Source organism: Cuculus canorus, chromosome 1 (genome assembly GCF_017976375.1).
Source record: "Cuculus canorus isolate bCucCan1 chromosome 1, bCucCan1.pri, whole genome shotgun sequence".
In the NCBI taxonomy this organism is placed as follows: Eukaryota; Metazoa; Chordata; class Aves; order Cuculiformes; family Cuculidae; genus Cuculus; species Cuculus canorus.
In genome coordinates, this window is record NC_071401.1 from 43,243,437 (window position 1) to 43,269,300 (window position 25,864).

At 40.2% G+C, this 25,864-nt stretch overlaps 1 protein-coding gene across 1 annotated transcript in view; it reads right to left on the reverse strand.

Annotated features, from left to right (window-relative positions):
• Positions 1–25,864, reverse strand: part of TBC1D4 (TBC1 domain family member 4) — a 121,457-nt gene that overhangs the window by 40,253 nt on the left and 55,340 nt on the right. Inside the window, exons 2-4 of the mRNA XM_054056911.1 lie at positions 5,866–6,468; positions 4,154–4,243; positions 473–577 (exon numbers count right to left, since the gene is read on the reverse strand). Of these exons, the coding sequence (XP_053912886.1) occupies positions 473–577; positions 4,154–4,243; positions 5,866–6,468 (798 nt within the window). The remainder of the gene's footprint in view (positions 1–472; positions 578–4,153; positions 4,244–5,865; positions 6,469–25,864) is intronic.

Genomic DNA, 25,864 nt, shown 5'->3' on the forward strand with positions numbered 1-25,864 from the left:
AATGCTAAAGTCACATTCGGGCTAATTAAGGATCAGCCAGTAGTTTAAACCCTACCCTGAGAAGTACGTTTGGGTTTTACCATCAGCTTTGTTACTGATTCAATAATGGAACTACATGTTTAATAGGGAATCAAGTGTCTCAACAATTAGAAATTAAAGAGCTACAATCAAACACAGAGTCCAAATATACTCTGTATGTGTGTACTCATCCAGCTGTATTTTTTCTATTTCTTATTGACATATGCATCAGCAGAGTAGCTGAATACGGCTATATATGAGCATCACATATATGTGAACAAAATGTAGGCATTTATTATTGCATATCGTCATATTCATAACTAAGACCTCACACCTGAGAAGATATGACCACTGAGGTTCAGCTGACACAGCAGAATAACAGAGACTCCCATGGTTTAGGAAATGCCTCAAACATCTTCCAATGGAAAGGTTTGGATCATTAGTAAATACTCACCAGAGACTCACTGGCACACTGGAACACATAGCAAACATACTGGCTTAACCCAGGTTCAACAGATTCCCGGCAAATGAAACCAAAGTGATCAACGTGTTTTATACCCTAAGAGAGTTTAAAAAGAGCATTAGTAGACTATTTAATAAACAGGTCTGGTTTTCAAAGTGTTCCTAAAAATACAGATTGTAACACTCGCTAAAAATTTAAAGAAACTATTTTGAGAAACTATAAACGCATACTCCTAATGATCAATTTTACAATTACAATAGTTATCTTTCAAATTGCGTTTTGCATTTAAAAGTTACATAAGCTCTTTACACAATCAAAAGTTATATAGCAGTAGAATGGGATCTGATTTTTTTCCGTTAGAAAAATAGGACTTTCAGAGAAGCAAACTAAAAAGTCCTCAGCTGTATTTGGAATTGCCTCTGCAGTGAAAACTTGATGTATAAAGCCCACTCTAAAACATGGGACTGGAGTAGCATCAAAGTAGCAACAGAGCTTTACTTTCCTGTAATACAAGTTCAGACTAGACCCATAAGAGCAGGGAATCAGTGGTGACATGTAGAATTCCCACAAAGTTCTTAAATTTTTTGAGACTGAATTACATATCAGAAGTTTCAAGACCTACTATACATTACTACTGATATTTTCTTTCAAGATCCTCGTCTAACTTCTTGACAGGGAACACTGCCCTGCTAAAAACAGCTCTGAGAAGATCAAAGAGAGCTGCTTCCTAAGAAGTGCTATATTCACAGTCTCACTTCATGGAACGACTCACTATTGTTAAAGCTTTTGCCAATGTTTTTTATCATCACAGTATGGTAATAGTAGATTTTCTCCAAAAGAAAGCCTAATCCCTCAAGTTCAAATACAACAGAAAGCAGAGCTTGGTTACTTGGATCCATCTCCAAAGAAAACACCAATGCCGTAAAAGAGGCAAAACAACTTGCTTGTCACTACAGAAAACACTCCAAATAAAATTGGTAATGCAGTACGTGACAGACTGAATATATTGTCCCTACATGCTGTAGTCTTTAAAAACAAAATTCCAAAAGTTCCATTTGTGCTACATAAACAATGCCTTAAAAGGTGCAGAGGGCACCTAAGATGGCACAAACGGCATTTGTTTACAGAACTCCACACTAATTGTGACTTTATTGAACTTGTTTCCCTGTAACACATGAAGTCTTCAAAAGCACGAAAGGAAAAAGAACAGCTGTATACACATATGTTGATCTATAAAACAGTGACGTGTTGCCCTCTGTTTTGCAAGGAAACCATATTTATTTAAAGTGGTTCAGTAAGATGCCAGTTCCCTCACTGCTGACAGTGCCTGAACGTGTCTACTGCTGCCTGATTTCTCAACCTCCACAGGGGAACATTTGAGGGGGCAGATGGACATGACACTTGCACCACTGAAGCGTACATAGCACATTATGTTCCCCAGCTATCAGTACTTCCACCGCATTTGTTTAAGACGGTGGCAAGACTTGACAAAACCAGCAAAGTTGTTTGTTGTTCTGGGTTCCCTGAAAGTCAGGAAGGCTGCAACAAGAAAACTTCTGCAGCTGTCTGACACCTGAGCTTAGAAAGCACACACAGGGCTTTATCATCAATTATATTCACTGCTTTGACAACTGAAGTGCAGATAATTAAATTTAATGCAGATGATCAACCATTCTTAAGCTATAGAACAAAAATACATTTATCAGACCAGACTAAACAAATGGAGAATGAAAGCTGAAGAGAACATGTCCTGTTCTAAGCTTTTTTGTAAAGCTTAGAACAAACACTCCTAAGCTGCAGTCTTACAATATGCAGTAAATCACTGCCCTATAGATCCACAACAGAGAAGCCCTATGGCTAACACTGAGTTCTTAAAAGAAGTGCTGATGAGGTTTATGCAACCAAATCTTGGTCTTGAACTAATTAATGTTTCATTTCTATTGAGCATTAAAAAAAATGCTATAAACAAAAAAACCCCAAAGCATTGTTAGTGCCTGAGTTATTCAAGAATGCAAAATAACAAAAGCTTTGCTTCAAATGAAAGTGAAGAATAGAGTGAAAAACTCAATCTCCGAAGTCCAATGAAGAGCATTGCTTAACACTATTTATTGCACACAGTTATTTTACTGAAGGAAAGCCAGATCCTGAAGGTCTGCCATGTTCCTGCTGGTCTCCACTATGCTTTAAAGTCAGCAGAACAAAGATTGATCCCACTTAGGACTGCTTCTTTTTGAGTGTTATCAGTATGTAAACACACCCCAGGCCTCCGGTACATGAAACTGAAGTGTTACTTCTACTCAGCTCAGTACACCCACAAAATGTGAGAGGACTCAAACCATCTGCAGATTTTGCTTTCCAAACCACTGCTTCAAGAATCTCTTTCATCTGTTTTATACTAAAGCTGTTAATATATCATAGTTTGATTATACTGTCCCATTCTATATTAGCACTTGCTTTTTTCCTCTAACAAGAGCAATACAAATTGTAGCTAACCAGCCGACTTGACTTAAGACCTTGAGCTGGTAGCTCAAAACTCCATTTGAATTACAAGTACTGACCGCTTCTTATCTGTATCAGCAGAAGTAGCACAGTCAGGAAAGAGCAAATTTGTTATTAGTATTAAGATGAAAGCACTTGAGGGTGAAATACAGGTTCACAGCATGCCAGAAAGTGTACTTTAAACTAGAATAGTGTGTAAGGATGCCAGAAGTAATGCATGTGCATGGCAAACGAATTAATAATGTTAAGAAAATAATACCTCAAACCAGAAAGTGCCAGAAGTAACACCTGCTGAACAACAGCAGGATAGAAATACACATTCCTCTGCCCTGCCACTGAACTTTGTAAGAGACACGTATTTATTGCTGGGCATAGCTAGGTTCATCTACTGCCACATATCCCAAAAGAAATTATGCTGGTGAACCACTGTTGTTCTGGAGGGTTGATCTGATGCTCTCCTCCCTTCATTCCAGAGGCTTTCAGGGGCTTAGCTGCTCAGAGACAGCACACTCAGAACATCCTAAATAGAGATTAAGCTACCTCCAATAGAACGTCCAATGCTCGCTCGAAGCAGAACAGTTTATATATTGTTTTCTTCTCCTTAATCGAAGTTGCTACTGCCGTGGCTCAGGCTGGTTATTTTGCACTTAGGTTTTCTGTACTTAAGCCCTTTGGGAACGACATTGCATTATTTTTGTGCAATATCTACTGGAAACTGCCACCAGATAAGTGAAAGCCCCAATTTGAATAACAGCTCTTACTCTTGTAAAGGCAAATAAGTATTTCAAGTCTGCTGCAAGTGCTCATGAAGCAATCATAGTTTAATAACAAGTCTCTACAGCTGTACTGCCCAAATAAGCTGATGCATCAAACTTTACATAGAATTTGTATACACATTAGTCAATTGCTCAAAATTCCTTCCCTATCCTCTTTTTTTTTTTTATTTAAGTAGCCAATGGGGTAAAACAGCAATTTACTTTCTTTCAGGGTAATTTAGATAGGATAAATTGTTTAAAAGTGGCTTTTGAGACTGAATAATGGAAAACAGAATGCTGAAGAAGAATTCTACATTTTCCATCTGCTGCCTACAAACCAGCAAGGCAACCCAGCTGAAGAACAAATAAATTTCCTTTTTTCCTGATGATCTACAAGCTGCTTCCTATGAATGCTTACCTGAGAACATGAGGAGATATCTTTAAAATTCTTTTCCAGCACAACAGATTTAGTGTCTGGACTGATGAGGTTAACTTCAAACCTTCCAACCTTGGGGCGGGGGAAGAAAAATAGATCTAATTTATGACTGTCCTGGAGACATAATATTAACAGCAATAAAAATGTTACAATCTAGCCCCTTCTTGTTCAGATAGAGCAGCTTCAGTACCACAGCTTACTCAACAGGAACAAGGATGCCATAATTCAGGATATGTTGAGTAAGAACATTTCAGTAAGGACAATTTACTAAGTTGAATGGGAAAAAAACTTGGAAAGAAGATGGCTTTCCCCTGCACCCACCCCTCCCTTTTCTTCTCAAGCTATTTTGGTCCAAAGATCACATTTGACAGACAATATTTAAACTTAAATTTAAGCTGAAAGAGGATAGATTTACATTAGACATTATGAAGAAATCTTTTCCTGCAAGGCGTGGTGAGGCATTGGAATAGGCTGTCCAGAGAATTCGTGAATACCCCATCCCTGAAAGTTTTCAAAGCCAGGTTGGATGAGGCTTTGAGCAATCTGATCCAGCGGAAGGTGTCCCTGCCCCTGGCAGTGGATTTGGAACTGGATGACCTTTAATGTCCCTCCGAACCCAAAACACTCTATGACTCTATAATTAATATCAAAACCTTTAGTAAATAATGTGGCTAAATTAAAAACTTTAATAAAACCCAGAATTTGCAGAATTACTGATTTTTTTTTTAATTATACCATAGATCAGCTGAGAAACTACATTGATCTTAAGGTGATACATTTTGGTTTTGTCACAATTCCATATGAGAAAAAGTGGACTCTGTAGCAAGATATCATCCAGCTTTCCCAAACTCCTTCTCAAGCGTAATGAATTTATTCCATAAATAAAGATGAATTTAAATCCTTTTCTTACTAGCTATAGTTGTGGCTTTCTAAAGGGCAATGCATTCTCACTTCAGTTAGCATTTTCCCAAAAGAACAGAAGAACCATCTCTAAAGCACATAGAAAGACAAATCCCTGGCATTTAGCTCTCTTGTTATTTTAAGGTCCAAAGATCTTATCTTTTATGGGTCACTACCTTTAAGTGTCCTTTTGTTTTCTCTATACAAGCTCTGAAGATGTCAAATGCACTTCAGGCAAGAGAAAACGTAACCATAAGGCCTGAAGGAAGAAGCCTTCATTGTAAGCAGAGGCTTTGAGTCCTCATCTGGGAAAGACAAGCTGAATACCAGCACAAGTTATCATAAAAGGGCTGGCTCGAACATAAGGTTGTGAAAGCCTTATGTGAAGTTGTAAGCTTCCTTTTTTGCACAGAAAAGAGGATTCATTCACATGGAGGTCTTCATTGATTTTCATTTTGAAAGAATACTCACTTTTTTCAGCTAGGTTCTAGATCTCACCAGTACAAACAGACAAACCAGAACTGCATATGAAATAATAATTCCACTAGAAATTCAGCTCTTCTAAGTGATTACGCTGTAAGTAATTACTTTTTCCTTAAAAATAAATTAAGGTGACTTCCAGGACCAGCTATTTATGTTCCAATCATTTATGAACAGATACATACATATTTATGACAAATTATGAAACCATACTGATCCACACTACTTATCTTGCAAAACTTGTCTTGGCTTCAAATGGCACAGGAGAAGATACAGTGCAAAGCCAAAATGAAATCGCTCATCCTAGCACACACCTGGAACAACATTGTCCTGTTCTTCTCAGAATCAGAGGGCTGAACATGACTGGGTGCACTCGCATGTCTTCTGCGTGGCTGTATTTTCAGGTTTGTGTCATGAACCCTTCTTTGCATAACTGCAGTGACACTGCTGCACCGGGAGCGAAACTCCTGCTGCTCATCAAAACCAGAGTCCTCTAAGATTCGCTCTGGAAAGGAGCCACGAGTGCTGGCCAGGCTGGTCAAGTTGGTCTGGCTGCCAACTGTAAACATCGTGGCATGCCCTGTGGTGTTATTTGGACTGTCCAGCTCCTCAAATGGGCTATCCAATGGAGAGGTTGGCACATTTCCTTCACCAAGGGGTAAGTCCAAACTCGACTCGTTATTCCGCTGCTCATTTAATAGTTTCAGGCGCTGGCGTTCATGAAGGCTGAATTTCTCAATGCAATCATCAATTAGTGTGGAGGGAGCTTTCTTGTGAGCCACTGTCACCTTTCCACAGTATAAGACCTCAAATTTTTGAGAGTCATAGAAGGCATCTTCACTGTCCTTACTCGGTTTGGCATCTTCTTTCAGTGCTGCTTTGGAGACCTGCCTTATGCTGCTGATGACATCAGGAACCTAAGGGACAGTTTGAAAGGTCTGTTTAGTAGCCACAAATGAGACAGCACAGTGATACACCAAACATTTGTCAATGCAAATATTTACACAACTTATTTCTTCAGAAGAGTGCCACCGGCTTCTTGGCTGACACTATAAAACCAGTAAATTCTAAATTCTGTGCAGGAAATTTATGCAGTGGAAGCAAAGCAAATAACTTCTAAATTTTTTACTGGAATCTGTTTCAGAACATAAGATTTTTAAATTACCAGAAGGTCTGACAAATGTTCACAACCTTTTCTTTTTCCACTCTTTTTTTCTTTTTTATTGATACTCCCTTCTCTTTTCTGTAGCCCTCTTCCAACATCTTGCTGATGCATTGTGGATAGGGCCAACACTGTTTCTTTGTTTTTATTTTGCAGATGCAGATATTCCCTTCTTAGGACAACTGTGGAAATGGTTCTGTAAATGAGAAAGGAACTAGCAATCCCCATTAGCTGAAACTACAACCTGTAAAGCCAGACTGCACATTACCAGTAGAAACTCTTGATTTCAGCCCTGTATCACCTAGTTTTTTAAAGTCACCTGGTTCTTCCTCCCATTTCACCTAAGTCACCTTAGAGAGATGTCTGTCTTCAGTATCAGCATATTTTATATACAAATGTCACTTTCATTTTGCCTTCGCTGAAGAGAACAAGGACTTGTCCGACATTACTGACCACAGAATGATTCTAGTTGCTCTGTCAATACCTACCACTGCTTAACCAAACCTCTTTCTCAAAAGGTCTCATTTTCTCTGGAAGGATAATGAATGACATCACGTTACCTGCTTTGGGGAAGTTACTAGTGACAATGAGGTCAAGAGACGATATCTATCTGATTTTCTTCACAAGAGAAATGAAGTCTCAAGACTCACTTAATTCAAGGCAATTGAATACAGCTTTTGTATTCCACACAGCCTCCCCTATCTATAATATTTGTTAATGGGTTTCAAAGTATTTTTTCTATTTAAAAAAGAGGTAACTCTGAAATAAACAATCCATGCTCCCTAGAGTATGTCTTTTAGTCACACAACACCAGTTGAAATTTGCTGATGTAACAGTAATCTCCTGTACCAATACTTTTGCAAGTCACAGTGGAAAATTACCTCGTCTTAATCCCCATCTCCCATTACACTCTTCTCCTCCACTGGGCATTCAACTCAAATCTGCTTCCAGTAAATTTATTGTGAAATGAAGTTTGATTACTCTAAGATCTACTGATTGATTGGCTTCAACCCCTACAGATGTCATCATCATCTCAGTTTTCATTGAAGCCAAGAGTTAGTCTTGACATGACACAGATATTAGAGTGTATTTAAATCTTCACTCATTCTCACTACCAGGCTGCTTTCCCATCACCCAAGGTGTGCTTCTTCCCAGCCATGCCAGCTCACTTTATACACGCCAGTTCATATCCCAAGATGCAGCTCTTTCCACTGATCAGTCCTCCTATTCTTTCTAAGCCTGTGCTTAAAGAAGTTGTAGTTTAAATCTCTTAGCTCTCTATTTTAGCAAAAATCATAAGCTAGCTATCTTTTAATTAACATTTCCCTTTTCAGAACCAGAAACTGTTACAGGACACTCATATTTCTATTCAAAGCACAGTGAAAAATTATCCTTTTATTCAAAAAGCATAAATTCTACATGTAATGAACTAGAATAAGCAATGACAGCTGTGTAATTGGCAATTTGGATTTTTTAAAAAGTGTACTATCACTTCCACTCCAATAACTGGAGTCTGTCACTTGCTCCCCTCTTCTGAGATAAAAAAACAGAGAAGAAACTCTGAAGTCTTTCTAATAATAGTCAATAGCCTCCTAACACAATTATCAAGCACAGCAACCACTCCAGTGTGGCATTTTACTTTTTTTTTGGCATATATTATTGTTTTTTAACATTTTGTTCCTCTATATATGAAAAAGTCCAAGTCACAAAAGTTTTTGCCATCGAAGTTGTGTAACTTTTTTTGGATTTGGATATTACATTATTAGCTGTTAATATTGAAATTGCAGGGCAAAGTTAGACAAGACAGCAAGCACACTGGTGATGTAAAAATACTGAATTAACAGAATGAAACCACTTAAATATTTTTAGAAATCATTTTAGTAATATTAAGACAGAATCCTGAAACACTCAAAACTTGAAGTGTTTCCAAGTTCTACTATTTCCCTGCAGCAGCCTCATAAAATTAGGCAGATAAAGGGGAGAAATGGGATTCTAATTCCTGAAACTACAGAGCCATTGCAGATTTTCCTGGACATATACTACCAGCTGTTACAGTAGAGCAAGACAAAAAAGTTAAATGAGTTATCACAAAATAAAAACCACATTTCTGTATCCCCACCTTGAGCACTGTATGCAGATGTGGGCACTACAGTATAAAAAGGACATGAAGCTACTGGAGACTGCCCAGAGGAGGGCCATAAAGTTGGTGAAGGGTTTAGAGGGGAAGCCGTACGAGGAGCAGCTAAAGTCACTTGCCCTGTTCAGCCTGGAGAAAGGGAGACTGAGGGGAGACCTCATCCTAGTCTACAGCTTCCTCACAAGGGAAGGAGGAGGAACAGGCACTGATCCCTTCTTTCTGGTCACCAAAGACAGGACCCAAGGAAATGGCAGGAAGATGTGTCAGGGCAGGTTTAGGCTGGATGTTAGGAAAAGGTTCTTCAGTCAGAGGGTGGTAGACTACTGGAATAGGCTCCCTAGGGAAGCAGTTATGGCACCAAGCCTGAAAATATTCAAGAACCATTTGGACAACACCTTCAGGCAGGTGGTGTGAGTTTTGGGGTTGTCCTGTGCCGGGACAGGAGTTGGATTCCATGACCCTTTGAACTCGGGGCATCCTACAAGTCTACAAATCCTTATAAAAAGTAAGCAATTAAGATATTTAATTTACTCAGAATTTTTGTCGTCAAGCCTTGAAGATAATTACATCAAAGGGGAAGACAGGAGTAGAGGGGGATAGGCAGCATATTTGCAGGATGAGAGGCACACTTCCAGACAAAACAAACCCAGTGTTGCCAGTGCTGGAACAATGCTAGAAGACTTAATTCTCCCATGCTTTATCTCTCCCAAGTCCAGCGATCAAGGGGGCTATCACTTTCTTGGAAATATTACCAGGCAGAGAAGGAGAAGATGACTACAACCCAAAGGGAATTGCAGGCAGAGATGTAGACGGTGCATGCCAGGACAGCAGTTCTCAAACTGAAAGGAGAAAGAGTAAGTGTAATGCGTGCCATGCCTAAAGGTATTATTCATGAAGTTCCCCTTAACAGTTGAGGAGTAGCAGACAAGTACATCATCCAGTGGAACAAGGCAGTAACCCCTTCCTTTAAAAAAATCTTTAAATAAGTATAGTGATAGGACAATACAAGCTTGTTAGACACAGACATACTCCTAGTCTATGCAAATTAGCTTCATAAGCATCTTAAACTGACATTCTAAATATAAATTGTCCAATACATTGTATTTATTTGCCACAGAATGTAAAAAGTTTATTAACCTCTCACATTAATATTTAAGAGGATGAAGCTGCAAGTTCAAGAGCTAAAACCCAGGAGCACACACATCATCAGGCAAAACCTGAAAAGTTGGCAGAAAAAAACAAACTAGAATCCTGACAAGCTTCATAAGAACTACATAGGCATGGTATATTATCTAGATGAAGGGACTAAACAACATGCTTACTCAAATACATTGGAACAGCACACATAAAGCCTTGCCTAATACAACAGTGACCTCATGCTTAAACAGTTACGGGCACACTGAACTCTAACAGGTAACAGTAAACTGACACCAAACAAAATGGATCTAAGAGGTTCAGATGAGCTTTCCTCTCCTCTAGCATGCCAAGAGCTGCATATACTTGTCAGGAAACAACAGTGGCACGTAAATTTTAAGACCTTTGGAACAGCGCTTATAGTTAAGTCCTAAATCTCTGAATAGGGCCAAGAGAACTCAGAAGAGCAGAGATCCTCCTTCAGGACCTTTACCAAAACCCATACAAATGCAAGAAGCCAAAAAGACAAGGATGGACGACAGGCACCATAAGTACATAACTACAAGACCAGACCTGTGACACTGGTTCTGTTCCTTGGTGAGAAAGATGCTCCAAAACTTGAGGAGAAAAAAGAAAGCAAAACACGTAACAAACCCGAACTCCCCATAGCAAACATACAACACTGAGTTATGGGGCAAGTAAGAAGATAAGAAGAGCTTTCTCATGACATTAAAGATGCAATATTTCTCTCCAGGGAAACATGGTTTATCTAACAAGACTAATTAAGGAGAAAAAAAACTCACTTGGGAATCCAAATTAAATCTGTTATTATCAGCATTTGAATAGCCTAAGATTGTACAAATTACTCTTCAACCAATTAGGTCTGACTCAGTATGTGGCGATTCAATAAGCAAAGTTAGCTGTACTCAAATTGGAACAAATGGCACTGGTCAAGTTCTGCACCACCTACAGTAAGATTCAGCTCTGAATACAAGGTCCAACACCAAAAAAAAACCCCAAGACTGTGACTGTAACCTTTTTTATTTAACAAATTAAGAAAATAAACTATGACCACCTTCAAAACAGTTCCCTTCTGAGTTGACACACCGCTACATATGATACTACCAACATTCAAAGCAGTTCTGCAGATCATTTGCTGAAACATTTTGAAAGCAAAAATGGAGGAAGACAAGTCCGGCAAACAGTGTGGGTGTTCAAGCACAGCGATGTTGTTGTTAGCTAAAAACTGCTTCACAGACAACGCGTTGTGGGCTGGCACGTTCTCTTGATGTTAATACACTGTTCACTCTTGTACACCAACATTTTCCAACCAAGGGTAAGAAAACATCTCTATTTGAACACGCACCCACTCGTACTGAGTGAAGCGATCAAGTTGAGCCTTGTCTCACTGACAATTCACAACATGTTCTATAACCACCTTTTTGTCTCTCATCTCCCACTTTTGGTTCCTGAGCTATACTGTTAGTCTTGGGGGGGGGGGGGGGGTGTCAGACCTCATACACAATCATAAGATGCAAAGCATGATAGGTGTTATACTTCCACAAATTCTGTTTACTACAGACAGTAGAGTTTTGGTACACTGAAAATAACATCATCAGCTTTAGCAAAATCACCCCCCCTACTTGCACTTTACACTCCCTCCACTCCACCTGCCCCATAACCTTGGAGCTTATGCACTAATGTAGTACATCACCCATTTGGCTAGCCAGTGTACCATAAGGCTGCAACACTTTACCCTGGCTATAAAACAAATATATTAATTCCCTAAATCTGCTAATTCCATCTCTGTAGTTCATGGGCTCCATTCAGTTCTTCCCGCCCCTTGTGATTAGACTTACAACAGGGTGAATACATAACAGAGAGTAAACACTTTCTCTGTGCATTAACAGTACGCTATTCAAAATGAATGTGAATAGTGTTGCCAAGAACTATTCTACTATACATCAAGAAACAATTTTTTTCACACTGGAAACATCAATTTAACTGATGAAACTAATGCAAGCTCTTTAATCTGACTTGATTAAAATCAAAGAGAGGACTACAGGAAAATAATTAACATCAAATTAAAACTTTGCACGCTTTCTCATGTCATGCAACTAGGTTTTTGTTAAAATTAATTCCAACTTTATCAACCCTGCCTTAAAACCCCAAAGAAGAACTTTAGTTATGAAGTGTTTATCACCAATACCTGGAAGCTGCAAAACAAAGAGGCCACAAAGCCTACTGAATCATGCAGTGTAACACTGGAACAGTTTGTCACAAGTCCACAACAGGCACAGTATCTCCCTGGTGATACTGCATGCTTCTGGAATAACAGCGACAGAAGTTTAAGCATTTAAAAAAAAAAAAAAAAAAAAATACTGTCCCTCTGAAATTACAACAGCCTCCAGAGAACAAAGGTGGAGCTCCACTTTTTGCAGGAGGGATAACATTCAAATGCACCGCACAGTAATTATCAAGCAGTGCTTTCATTTTTAACTCAAACTTAGAACTTTTAACACTATCAAAATTGCAAATAAGAACAAAATTCATTTGTTTATATCATTATTTCCACAGCCGGAGAGAATTTTACTGTGCAGAGAAGCTGCATCTTGTTAGCTTCTTTCTAGCTTCTATCTGGAAAATTTCAGTCTGGAATTTACTAACAAAGCAAAGCCCCTCTTCATACCATAAGAATTATAAACATTGGTATGACTGTGACGTACTAATCTGACAAACACGCCTAACAAATCAGGGTACTTAGCGACAGCAGCTCTAGCAAGGTGATTATTTTCAAAGCATGGAAGAAGCTCAGCCCCTTTCACTCCATCTCCAGGTGAGGTGCAGTCAGATCCCTTCCACCACCCAGAGACGCAAGACGAGACTTCATGCACACACTAGGAGTGGTCAGTACCTTCTGGTATGGGATCCAGTTCAGAAGCACAGGCATGTCCAAGTGAAACTGTCACCAAACTTTGGTGTCATAAACATGAGAACTCAGGAGTAGATTCCTACAACGAACGAGTGCAGAAATATCCACCTCTCACAAAGGGCTGGCAGCACTATCGCAGCGTTTCCTCAGGCTCAGTTCCTGATATCACAGCACAGCCAGAGCTCACACAGTAACCGTTACATTTCAAAAGCCAAGTATTTCCTGACTTCGGGTTGGAAGCACCCGTGCTGCCTTGGATTTCAATAACGAGTCACACTCATGAAGCAGCTATGCATACTTAAAAAAGAACAAAGAAACAGGATACCATCCATAAAGCAGCATCCACCCCGACTTTTGCTAATTCCTGAAAGAATTTAACATCTGACAGTGAGAAACCAGCATAGTGGGAGAAAAAAAAAAATTAGGATTCTTTTGTACAGCAGTCAGATGTGATTCTCATTTAAGTTAGTGCTATGTTGCATGTCCACAAGACAGGAGAACCCCAGCCACAGCAGTGAAATATGAACAGAGACAAAATGAACTGCATATTACATCCTGCTATGTATTAGGCATTCAACACGAAGGCAAAGTTTTTATCTTACACAAAAACACACTTTAATGCCAGCCAAAGTGCAGATATCAATAACTATTCTCAACCAGAAAAAAGGGAAGGGGAGGGGAGGGAGGGAATAAACAATTTCTTTTAACTGCTACAAATGTTCCTACTGCCATCCAGTTAGTAGAGCACTGCTCATCCAAAGCTTTTCTACTTCTAAACTGACCACTCTGCTACTTCACACGCTGATAACAGTGCTCCATGGATCAGTTTTCACCATTAAAAATGCATCTTTGCAATAAAGATATAAAAGACCAACTTAGAGTGGTTCAAATCATGCAGTCACACAAGCAATTTGTTGACAAGCACTGTTGAGGGAGGTGATTCTGCCCCTCTGCTCTGCTCTCACGACACCTCACCAAGAGCACTGCATTCATTTCTGAAGTCCTCAGCAAAGAAAGGAAATGGAGCTGTTAGAGTGACTCCAGAGGAGGGCCACATAGATGATCAGAGGGTTGGAGCACCTCCCATAAGAGGATAGGCTGAGAGAGCTGGGCTCCTTCAGCCTAGAGAAGGGAAGGCTCAGGGGAGACCTTAAAGCAACCTTCTAATACTTAAAGGGGGCCTATAGGAAAGCCAGGGAGGGGCTCTTTGTCAGGGAATGTAGAGACAGAATGAGGGGGAATGATTTTAAACTGGAAGAGGGGAGATTTAGATTACATACTGAGAGGATATTTTTTCCTGTAATGGTGGTGAGGCATTAGAACAGGCTGCCCAGAGAAGCCATGGACGCCCCATCCCTGGACACGTTCAAGGTCAGGTTGCACAGAATCATAGAATCACTAGGTTGGAAGGGACCCACTGGGTCATCGAGTCAACCATTCCTAACACTCCCTAAAGCATGCCCCTCAGCACCTCATCCACCTGTCCCTTAAACACCTCCAGGGAATGTGACTCAACCACCTCCCTGGGCAGCCTATTCCAGTGCCCAATGACCCTTTCCATGAAAAATCTTTTCCTGATGTCAAGCCTGAACCTCCCCTGGCAGAGCTTGAGGCCATCCCCCCTTGTCCTGACCCCTGTCACTTGGGAGAAGAGGCCAGCTCCCTCCTCTCCACAACCTCCTTTCCGGTAGTTGTAGAGAGCAATAAGGTCTCCCCTCAGCATCCTCTTCTCCAGGCTAAACAACCCCAGCTCTCTCAGCCGCTCCTCATAAGACTTGTTCTCCAGCCCCCTCACCAGCTTCGTTGCTCTTCCTCATGCTCTTCCGCATGAGGCATTAAGCAACCTGATCCAGCGGAAGACGTCTCTGCCCATGGCAAGGGGGATGTAAATGGATGATCTTTAAGTTCCTTTCCAACCCAAACCATTTATGATTTTATGAATTTCTTTATGCTAGAGATATTTGAAACTAGAACAGAAGAATGTGTCTCCATCAAATGACTTAGTGCTGAATGAATACCAACCTTCAGTTTTAAAGAAATGTGGGAGATTTATAGTAAAGAGAAGTGCTATCACAATGGGTGAAGAATAACAACTGAATTACTAAGCATTTCTATAAACACCTGCACTGAGCATACTTCTAAAAGCACAGTTTCAGAAAACAAAAGTCAGGTTCTCAGCAGGCAGCAATAAACATCTGCCATCAACTTTGATTCATTCTGCTAGAAGTCTGGGCTAACACAGCACAACCCAATAGCAGGAAAGCTAGAATAGAGGAGCTTGCAAAGAAAAATCCAGTGAAAACAGCTTTTGGACTTCCAAGCTGACAGTCACCTCGGCAGCCAGTGCTTACATGTTTTTCTTCTCCACAGGTCTGAGTGTAGCCAAAGCTTACGGCAACAGAAAACACATGAGAACAAGCCAAAACTCCACACATAGTGAAGTCTTGCTTTCAGTAGACAGATTCCTTATCCTGTTTCCCTGGCCTACAATTTTTCCAGGTGACTTGTCAGGATCCAATTAGTTTTTTTTCTGAACAGCTACTACAGAGCAATACACTTGTATTAACACTGACATTCAACCTCATGCTATATATTGAAGAGATGACACACTCCTGCTAAAGGCAAAGCTGAAGACTACCACTAGACCAGCCTAAATAAAGAGATATTTTTAGATAGGTAAAGTAAAATTTAAAAAAAAAAAAAAAAAAAAAAAAAAGATTCAATTCTCAAAATAATTCTTCCTTGAGATCTACTCAGCAATTATTTATGCTGTTTAGTTTTCATACAGTCACTGGGCAGAAAAGTCACTTGTAGTTGCAGGACTTACACTCACAGACCCCACCCACCATTATCTAATTTGCCACTGGAAAATTGTGGATCACCTAACACGAGCTGTGTGCTACACACACACACACAAGATGCTGCTTTGCCAAGTATCCAAATTTAAAAACCGATAGAAGGTAGATCAAATTACTTAAGAGGAAAGAATGTGTAAGACTTGCAGGATTGTTCAGATGCCTGGGCAGGCAACAGGGGCCTTTATTTATACTTGCATGCAAGCACTGTACATTGGTGCATCAGGGAATGTCATAGATGGCATGGACAGCACAGTCCAACAGGAACACTGCTTTAAGTAAGGAAGGTTCTTGCACTCAGTAGTTTGCTCCTGTGTTCAGGCCAGCCAAACATAAGCCTTTTCACATTTATGACACAGCTCGCACTGCTTCATGACTATGCAACCCATAGAAATGTCAGCACAGCGCTCTCATGACGATCCTTATGTTCTTTGAATATGTAGAACAGCAAGTCTCAATTCATCTCCCAGTTATATACCTTTACCATATGCAAGTACTCTTAAACTCTTTCTCTAAGCCTGGGACATAGTTCCCAGCGAAAGATTTAGCAAAGTACAACTTGCTTGTAACATCAGTTCATCTTATATTTTCCAGCTGCTTTAACCCAAGGTTTCCAAACTGAGAAAGCACAAATTCAGATATTAACTAGGAATTTAGTCCTAGAATCTCTGCATTTTTAACTTAATTTCTGGTACGAGATTAAGATGATGTTTTTATGAACTCCATCACATTTACCACATATCTATTTTTATTAAAAGAGCTTGCCTGAGAAGACTGTCAGGTAGACAATCCCAAGCAATTAATGAATTCTCTGCATTCATTTCCTTTGGGGGTAGGTGGTATACTGTTAGAGAGCTCAGTGAAGTATTTTGCCCCCTTACGGTCATTATCCACTTCTCAAATACAGATTGGAAGACATTAGTTGTGGTTTAGCTCCAGTCAGCAACTAAGTATGACACAGCCACTCACTTAACTCCTTCTACTCTCTGGTGAGATGTTGAGGAGAATCAGCAAGAAAAAAGGTAAATCTTGTGAGTTGGGACAAAGACAGTTAATAGAACAGCAAAGAGAAAGAAAAAAAAATAGTAACAGTAACAAGAATAATAAAAGAATATACAGACTGAGTAACGCACAGTGCAATTGCTCACCACCCAGAAACCAATGCCCAGCCCACTACCCAACAGCAATTCCCCCTGATCGCCCAGCCAACTCCTCCAGTTTATATACTGAGCATGATGTCATATAGTATCGCATACCCCTCTGTCCAGACAGGGTCAGCTGTCCTGGCTGTGTCCCCTCCCAGCTTCTTGTGCACTCCCCACCTTCTCAGTGGCAGTCCACTATGAGAAGATGAAGAAAATTAACTCCATCCCAGCCAAAACCAGGACAACAGTGAACTTCATTTCAGCAGATTTAAAGCACAAGTGCTAAGACTGAAATAAGTGCTTCGTGCACCATGTTTAAGAAAACAGCAGTTTTTTAATTCAGCAGTTTTTGATAAAAGCTCTCAAGATTTTAAATGACAGGCCATGAAGACTCCTAAAGTGAATATCAGCCCACTTCTGGTTAAGGACCACCTGCATTTGATCTCCCTGCTGCCACCACGTTTGTAACTTATTTATAGCTACAATAACCACCTTCTCCTATCACTGAAGGTGAAGATGGTAAGTTGGTAGTAATTCAGCACTCACTCTGGGAGATGGGAAAAAATACAGACATTATTCAGTCCAAGAACCACAGAATCATTGAGGTTGGAAAAGACCTCTAAGATCATCAAGTCCAACTGCCAGCCCAACGCTACCATGCCTACACGTGGGCAGATCTAGTAGGTGTCTATATATTTGGTGCAGAAAAAGTCAGGCAGGCACTGTAATAACTTTTAGCCCCATTAATGAGGCTAGAAGTTCCTCAGGGATGTGAAAACAAGGAGTTAGGTCTTTTCCTTTCATGTTTTCCAGAAACTCTTGACTACAATATCAAGAGGTTCCAGACTACAAATTTTCCTTAAAAAAGGCTATGCTCATAGGAAGGTGGACATCAGAACTAGCGCCAAGCAGCAGGTGACACCGCAGCAGAAACAAAAAAAAAGATACTACCAGGTTCATGACTCCTTTTCTCAAAAGGTTATTCACTAAAACTGTGAAAGACAAATGCACAAAATTTATCAGACGGGGTGCATGGAGTAGGAAAAAATTAGGTTGCAACCTAATAGCCTTTCAACGGCTTCTCTATCCCTGCCAGGTAACATTCATTAGTTTTCTAGTAATTTGGGAATACGCACCTGTACAAGTTTCAGCTTGTCACCTAATCTCACAATTCACAAGAGAAACTGCATTATCTTGCAACGATATCAAATGCCAAAGCAACTAGTAGTACAATTAAGTTCTCCCAGATAACAACCAGCAAGCAACCCTAGCATAAAGACAGTGAAAGAGGACTTCAAAGCCATATTGATCCAGATGCTGAATTTCCAACCGCTTCGAAACCAGGCACTGGGCAGAGCAGGGAGCTTCCACTCAACTAGAGTTCCTTCAGCACCTAACTCTTGAATCACCACTTTGCCTGATGGAGGCACAGGAATCATGAATACCATGCCTGAAGGCAGAGTTACCATGCCACAAAACATCAAGCACTACTCTTGCTGGGAATCATAATAGTCAAATCTTGTCAATCACTAACTCTTAAAAACACTACGATTTCATCAGCTGCTTACGTTAGCTATGAAAAGAATTAAATACAGTTAGATAGTCACAGTGTTCAAAGGTAAATCCATACATAGAATCATTAAGGTTGGAAAAGGCTTCTAAGAACACCAAATCTAACCATCAGCTTCACACCACCATGGGTACTAAATGTCAAAGTGCCACATCTACACATTTTTTAACCCCTTCAGGGATGGTGACCACTTCCATGGGCAGCCTGTTCCAATGCTTCACCACTCCTTCAGTAAAGAGATTTTTCCTAATATCCAGTCTAAACCTCCCCTGATGCAACTTAATGGCATTTCCTGTCTCCTATCACTTTTTACTTAGGAGAAAAGATAAACATTCACCATGCTACAATCTCCTTTCAGGTAGTTGTAGAGATTCGTTCTCCATCCCATTCACCAGCTTCACTGCCCTTCTCTGGACATCCTCCAGCACCTTGATGTCCTTCTTGTACTCAGAGGCCCAAAACTGATTGCAGTATTCAAGGTTTGGCCTCATCAGAGCCACGTATAGGGGGAAGTACAGACGTGGTTGAATGGGTATTTCCAATTTAATAGCTTTAAGTAATTATATGCATGGTTGTTCTACATTTTCACACAGAGGGATTCCAAAAGAGCTAGAGAGTTACCATTAATAATAATTAATTAAAAAAACAAACAATAACCCAACAAAACACAAGACCCAGGGACAACAGAAATGGAAACACTTTCCCAGAAAGCTTGTAGACGAATGAGTCAATGAAGCAAAGAGACAGCAGGGCTCACTCAAAAGAACTCAAAAGAAAAGGCAAGACTCCTACGCCAATAGTGATCTACACAATAAATAAGATAAGGGATTGATAAAGATCCATGAGACCACTTGCGTATGTCCCAAAAAAGCTTCTGAGTATGTGTTTTGGTTTGGTTATGAATCTGGGTTCTAAAAAACTGCAGCGAAGAGGGAAGCACAAAAGCACTCAGTTACTGCATAAGGAAGAAAACACGATAGGTGATGAATACAGAGAATCAAGACAGATGGGAAGGAGTTGTTTCTGAGGCTACGTGGTGAGTTCCTGTTTTTCAGGCAACATTTTTGTATCCCTCAGGTAAAGTAACTTTCGTATTGGTTCACTAATTGCTTCTTCTGAAAGATAGTATTTGTTCTAGTACTGCTAAGCTTCATTTTCTTAATTTAGCATGTCTGGTACATGACAGATATCTCTGAACCAGCAATCACACAGCACTGCATGACAGCATAAACTGTAAGAGTTGGGGAACCACCTTTTGGAACTGGCTTGAGTCTACACAGGTGAACAAAACAGGTAGGTTGTATTAGCTAACTAGAGCCAACATTGCTAACAGCATTCATAGGAAGAGCATCATAGGCTCTTCTAGCAATACAATCACTCATACACCCAGGATTTGTGGAATTTAAGTTGAATATTGAAGGAAATGAAAGCACAGACTGCTTCACTTTTTTGTCAGCACCGTCATTTCACTAGTACTGTTAGCACATCTTACTTGGGTACCTATATATTAAGGTACGTTCCTTGCACATAGAGGAGAAGGGCAGCACAGCTTCAAGGTCTAGGGTTTGCCAAAAGTATTATTAGATACAACATGGCAATCCCCATCATGAGACTCCTGGGAACTAACCTCCCACTTCTGGGTTGAAGGGGGGAGGGATGAAAAGGGAAGAGTGGTTTTGCTATTGACACAAAGACATTGTCATGACATTTAAATAAGTAATTTTGAAGGATAATATAGATTCATCGAATGCTTTGGGTTGGGAAAGACCTTAAAGACCATGCAGTTTCAATCCCTCTGACATGCACCGGAAAACCTTCCACTGGATCAGGTTGCTCAAAGCCTTTTCCAACCTGGCCTTGAACACCTCCACAGATTTGGCTTTCATGACTTTTCTGGACAAGTTGCTCCAGTGCCTCACCACCCTCACAGGCAAAAAAATTCTTCCTAATGTCTAATCTTGATCTCCCCTCTTTCAGCTTAAAGCCATTACCTCTCGTCCTATCCCTGCACTTCCTGATAAAGAGCCCCTCCCTAGCTTTCCTCTGGGCTCCTTTTAAGTACTGAAGGACTGCTAGAAGGTCTTCCCAGAACCTTCTCTTCTCTAGGCTAAACAAACCCAACTCTCTCAGTCTGTCTTCATATGGGAAGTGCTCCAGACCTCTGATCATCTTCATGGCCCTTCTCTGGACTTGCTCTAACAGCTCCAGGTCCTTCCTACGCTGAGGATTCCAGAACTTAATGCAGTACTCCAGGTGAGGTCTCATGAGAACACAGTAGAGGGGAAGAATCCATGTCCCTTTAGCCTGCTGGTCACACTTCTGGTTATGCAGCCCATAAAACCCATTCATTTCAGAGTTCCTTAAATCATTTCAACTGAGGTATTACTTGTCATGCTTAGCTGCAATCAAAGCCAGATACAGTTTCAACTACCTTGAAATTTCAGAAATAAGTATTCAAATTCTTTATTAGAAGATGACAGTTTTCTCTGGACTGATGAACTTAAAACTAATTTTTTTCATCACTTCTTCATCCTAGAGCTGAAGCTATTTTTTATCCCAGATTGTGAAATATTTCTCTCTGCAACTGAAAGTCAGTTTCCTGATGAGAATTAGCAGTTAGCATGTAACTATTAGTAGAAATTGGAACATAAGCTCCCCTGAAGAGTGAACTTCATTCCTCCTGACCATCAACTCTCCCTCCCCTGGTGGAGCTTAGACTATCTGGGAATTATCTACACTAGGAATTTATTCTTGGTCATGTCTGGATGTCCTGTTCTCACTGAAGTCAAGGCTGAAACTTGTTTTGCAAAGCCAGTGAGGAAACGTGTCAGTTGTATCAATAAGTGCAAGCACATTTCATAATATATCTGGTTCTGTGCTTCCCAGCATCATAATTAGGAAAGCAAGACATGACTTACTCACCAAGCCTCAGTCTTCTCTGTGGTTCGCATGCATATATCCCAATTTCAGTTCTTACACCCACAGGGGCTTCCAAAACAATTGGAAGGCTGGGGAGGGGCTCATTATCAAGAACTGTAGGGATAGGACAAGGGGAACAGTTTTAAGCTGAAAGAGGGGAGATTAGATATTAGGAAGGAATTCTTTCCTGCGAGGGTGGTGAGGCAGTGGCACAGGTTGCCCAGAGAAGTGGTGGATGCTCCATCCCTGGAGGTGCTCAAGGCCAGCTTGGATTGGGCTTTGAGCACCCTGATCCAGTGCAAGGTGTCCTTGTCCATGGCAGGGGGGTTGGAATTGGATGATCTTTAAGGTCCCTTCCAACTCAAACCATTCTATGATTCTACGAGGAAAAAGAGAAACCTCAACTTCAAAGGTTATCCCAAACATAACAGAAATATACAGCACTAGTTAGATTTATTATTCTCTAGGGAGTTTTTAAACTATCTGCCACAGTCCCCAGGTGCTGTAGTTTCTGGTTGCTCATGAGCTCTCAGGGAGCTGAAGCCAGCATAGGATACAAGTTGGCTCATTGCTGCATTTTCACTCTCAGCACCTTGTTTTGAAATTACCTAATTATGCAGAGTTGTGATAAAATGAAGTAGGTGTAACAGTCGCATAGTTTATCGTGGAAATTCTATCAGAATTACAAAAGCTCAGAAATTAATATGGACAGTCACCTAGAAACAAAATCAGAAAAACACCTAATTCGTTTGAGAGGCCTAATTAAATTCATCGACCAAGATGACGTTTCAGTTCATAGGGATTTACAAGACTAGAAATGAGTAAAACTAAGCATACTAACATATTTTTCTCCATATTGTTAGATGAACAGAGCCAGATGAGCCAAGCAGAATTATTTTTTTGCTAAAGTTTTTGTTTGTTTTTTTCAAGTGAGGGGACCACTACAAGAGGGTTACAATGCACTGGAGCGAACAATGACAAAATTTTAAGTTAAAGTAGTAGAAAAACATAAGAACAAACACATTTGCTCCCAAATTCAGCACTTGGAATGTAAATAATTTCAAAGTAGTTTAAGAGAGCAGCTTTCTGCTCAGGCTGCTCTCCACCGATGCTTGAACCCACATCCCATAGAGATTTTTATATCCTGTTTCCCTTCATGGGAACACTGGGAATGACTGCCTCAGACTTGGATGTTCTACTTAACATCATACTAAAAGTACTGCAGTCCTGCAATTCAGAGAAGTCTATGCGGTGATGTAAAAGGAGGTTCTACTGACTCTACTACATAAGACAACTAATCCGTGTTTCACACTGTACAGAGATGAGACTTCCATTTTTCTGAATTTCATCTGTGATCACATTTTTTCAACACGCTTCCTTTTCTCAAGGAGCATGGAAGTCTGACAGAACCCATTTTATGCCAAGGTCCTTACGCTTATCACAATCATTGTTCAGCCTGTCTGACTGCTTCAAGGATGCATCACATCTTGGAATTAAACAATTTGGAACTGCTCACCAGCATGTGACATCCCATAAACTCTATTACTTTCTATTAGAGCACCTTCACAATGATGGTTAGCCTGATTTATTTAGATGATGTCTACTCTGAGGCTGACCATAGTGGATGGGGATTTTAGAAAGACAGAGAGTTGCTGCAAGAAAATTATAAGGCTGAATACAAACAGCAAATTTAAAACTTTCAACCTTGTTCTGCCTAAAGAACACAAGAGGAAAGCACTTTCAGCATCCATTAGAAATCAATCCATGTTAAGAATAAACTAAAATAAGAGCTAACCAAAAGGAAAAAAAAAAAAGACAGTTTACCTACAAATTCAGTTAATTACGGGGACACAGAAAATAGTCTGTTATAAGTTGCTGGACAGACATGTCTTTAATTTTTTAGGCACAAGCAAGGAATTATAGTCTTTTGAGCTTAAAAACCAAAATATTCAAAGCCAAGTGATCATGACTTCTTGAAATCAGTCACCGGTTTAAGTGGATAAATAGGTAACTAGGAGGCTAATCATAAGGCAGCACTTCAAAGAGATACATTTGGTAATAGCAGATACACAACATGTAACAACATCCTGGTATTACAGCAAGTGTTCTTAACTGACGTGAAGGTTAAATATAGGATTTCAGACATACAAGGTTTATTTCCAAAGGCAAGTATCTTACTACTATATGATTCAAAAACTGGCAAAGAACAATAGGCAGTGCTACTATTTTATTTGTTTTTTTCTCTACCTTTCAATATAGGTATGAAATTAAAACCAAATTGAGGTCATACTGCAGTAATATACCTTGACTACAATAAATATTTCACCAGAAATAGACAGGGCAGAGTCATCTCTGCAGGCAGCTTTTCCAAGAGTCCTGTATTGTTAATACACAGCTACGCTGATTGTTTGCTGCAGATTTCCAAGCAGCTGAGAATTGTTCATGATGCACGAGCTCCACAAATAGCCCCACCTCAATAAAACCCAAGGCACACACACTTGCCACTCAGAAATCAGGATTACCCCTAAACTTTGAATTCTTATTTCATGGTCTAGAAATTTACAGTAAAATAAGCTTTTACTTTTTTCTTCTAAGTTAAAAATAATTTTATAATTTGACTCAATTTACTGAATACCCTGCAGTTTCATCTTACAAAAAAAGCCACACAGATAGCTGGAAGAATATTTACATATTACAGTAGGATTTAAAAAGAGCACTTTTATTTGCTTTGCAGTTATGATGCATCAGCTTCAGAACTTACAAGATTCTTCGCATGGAAAGCAAAGATTATCCGGGGGCTGGAGCACCTCCCTTACGAGGACAGGCTGAGAGAGCTGGGATTGTTCAGCCTAGCGAAGAGAAGGTTCCAGGGAGATCTTATAGCAGCCTTCCAGTATCTCAAGGGGGCCTACAGGAAAGCAGAGGAGGGGCTCTTTATCAGGGAGTACAGTGATAGGATGAGGGGTTTTAGGCTGAGGTTTTAAGCTGGAGAAGAGGAATTTAGATTAGATATCATAAAGAAATTTTTTCGTGTGATGGTGGTGGAGCACTGGCACAAGTTGCCCAGAGAAATGTGGATGCTCCATCCCTGGAGGTGTTCAAAGCCAGGTTTGTACGAGGCTTTGAGCAATCTGATCTGGTGGAAGATGTCCCTGCCCATGCCAGGGGGTTGGAACTGGATGATCTTTAAGGTCCCTTGTGACCCAAACCATTCTATGATTCTACAAAAAAAGCTGTGGACAACTAAATGAATTACTTGATGGAGAAAGCAATAACCCATTGCTTTTTACTCATATTCTTCTGAGTCTTCTTCTCTCAGGGTTTTGGGTTTTTTTGACATACTATTCAAGGAGGGAAAGTAAGGATGTGCAGCTAGAATAGCTGTCAAATCCCAAGATGTGATATTTGCTAAGAACAGAGTATATGCTAATTACACTGTTACAAATCACTTATGATGTTAAAATGTAGAAGACTACAGTGCTGTAGATTCTGCAGTTCTTTGAAGGAACCTACTCGAAAGCTAAAAACATGGTTCATGCAGCTGACAGCTCAGTAATATAGGCATAAGCAGAAAAAGCACATAATTACTGAAAGAGTGCCTATCCTCTCAAACCAAGCAGAGCTCTGCCTTCAGAGCAAAGCCTGATATTTTAATGTCTGAAATGTGTCTGGGGAAGAGATTAAAGAGCAAGCAACCCCAGCTGCTAAAAGCACACTTACACTTTATGTCAACTCTAAAACTCCTGAGTGTCTATCAAAACTGCAGTGGACAAAACAGTGCAAGTGTTTTTTATCTCATAATTAAATGTAGCGAGACTATAAAGCTTCACATTTACCAGAAGAATTACTGCAGTGGTGACAAGAGGATAGATCAAACTCCTACCACAAGGTAAACCCCTGCTTAAACAGTTGGTCTTCAGAAGGGTTCCTACCTGCACCCAGAAGTCAAGATGCTGAAGAGCTTCCTCACAACCACCTTCCTGGTACTTTCTCAAGATATCACACCAAATATGTTTACTCCTAATTATTTATTGTTATAACTACATACAAATATGATTGCGGACATAGTTATGTTTCTACAAGGATTGTCAGGATGTCCACACCCACAAAATGTATTTCCACACACTTGTTTACAAAAATCACCAAGTTTTGCCACCCCAGCTGACCCCAGCACTTTCACAGGCTTTACGAGCAGGCTTTCCCTGACTAAGAACTGCTGCTGTAAGACTCTACCCAGAGGCTGCTGCTCATAAACTGTCTAAAATGCAGTTTCAGAGCTCCTAAGTCCCCAAACAATTTAAAAATATCTAACAGACTGACATATCCCTCCCCCTTTGAAGCTGCTGAAGAAGGCTGCTGTCTTTTTGAATTGCAGGGTGGAGAGGGGCCAGACGGAGGTCTGGTGGCCACTCCACACCAGCGTCCATATCAAAGCCCACCTGCGCAGCAAGGCTAAGCA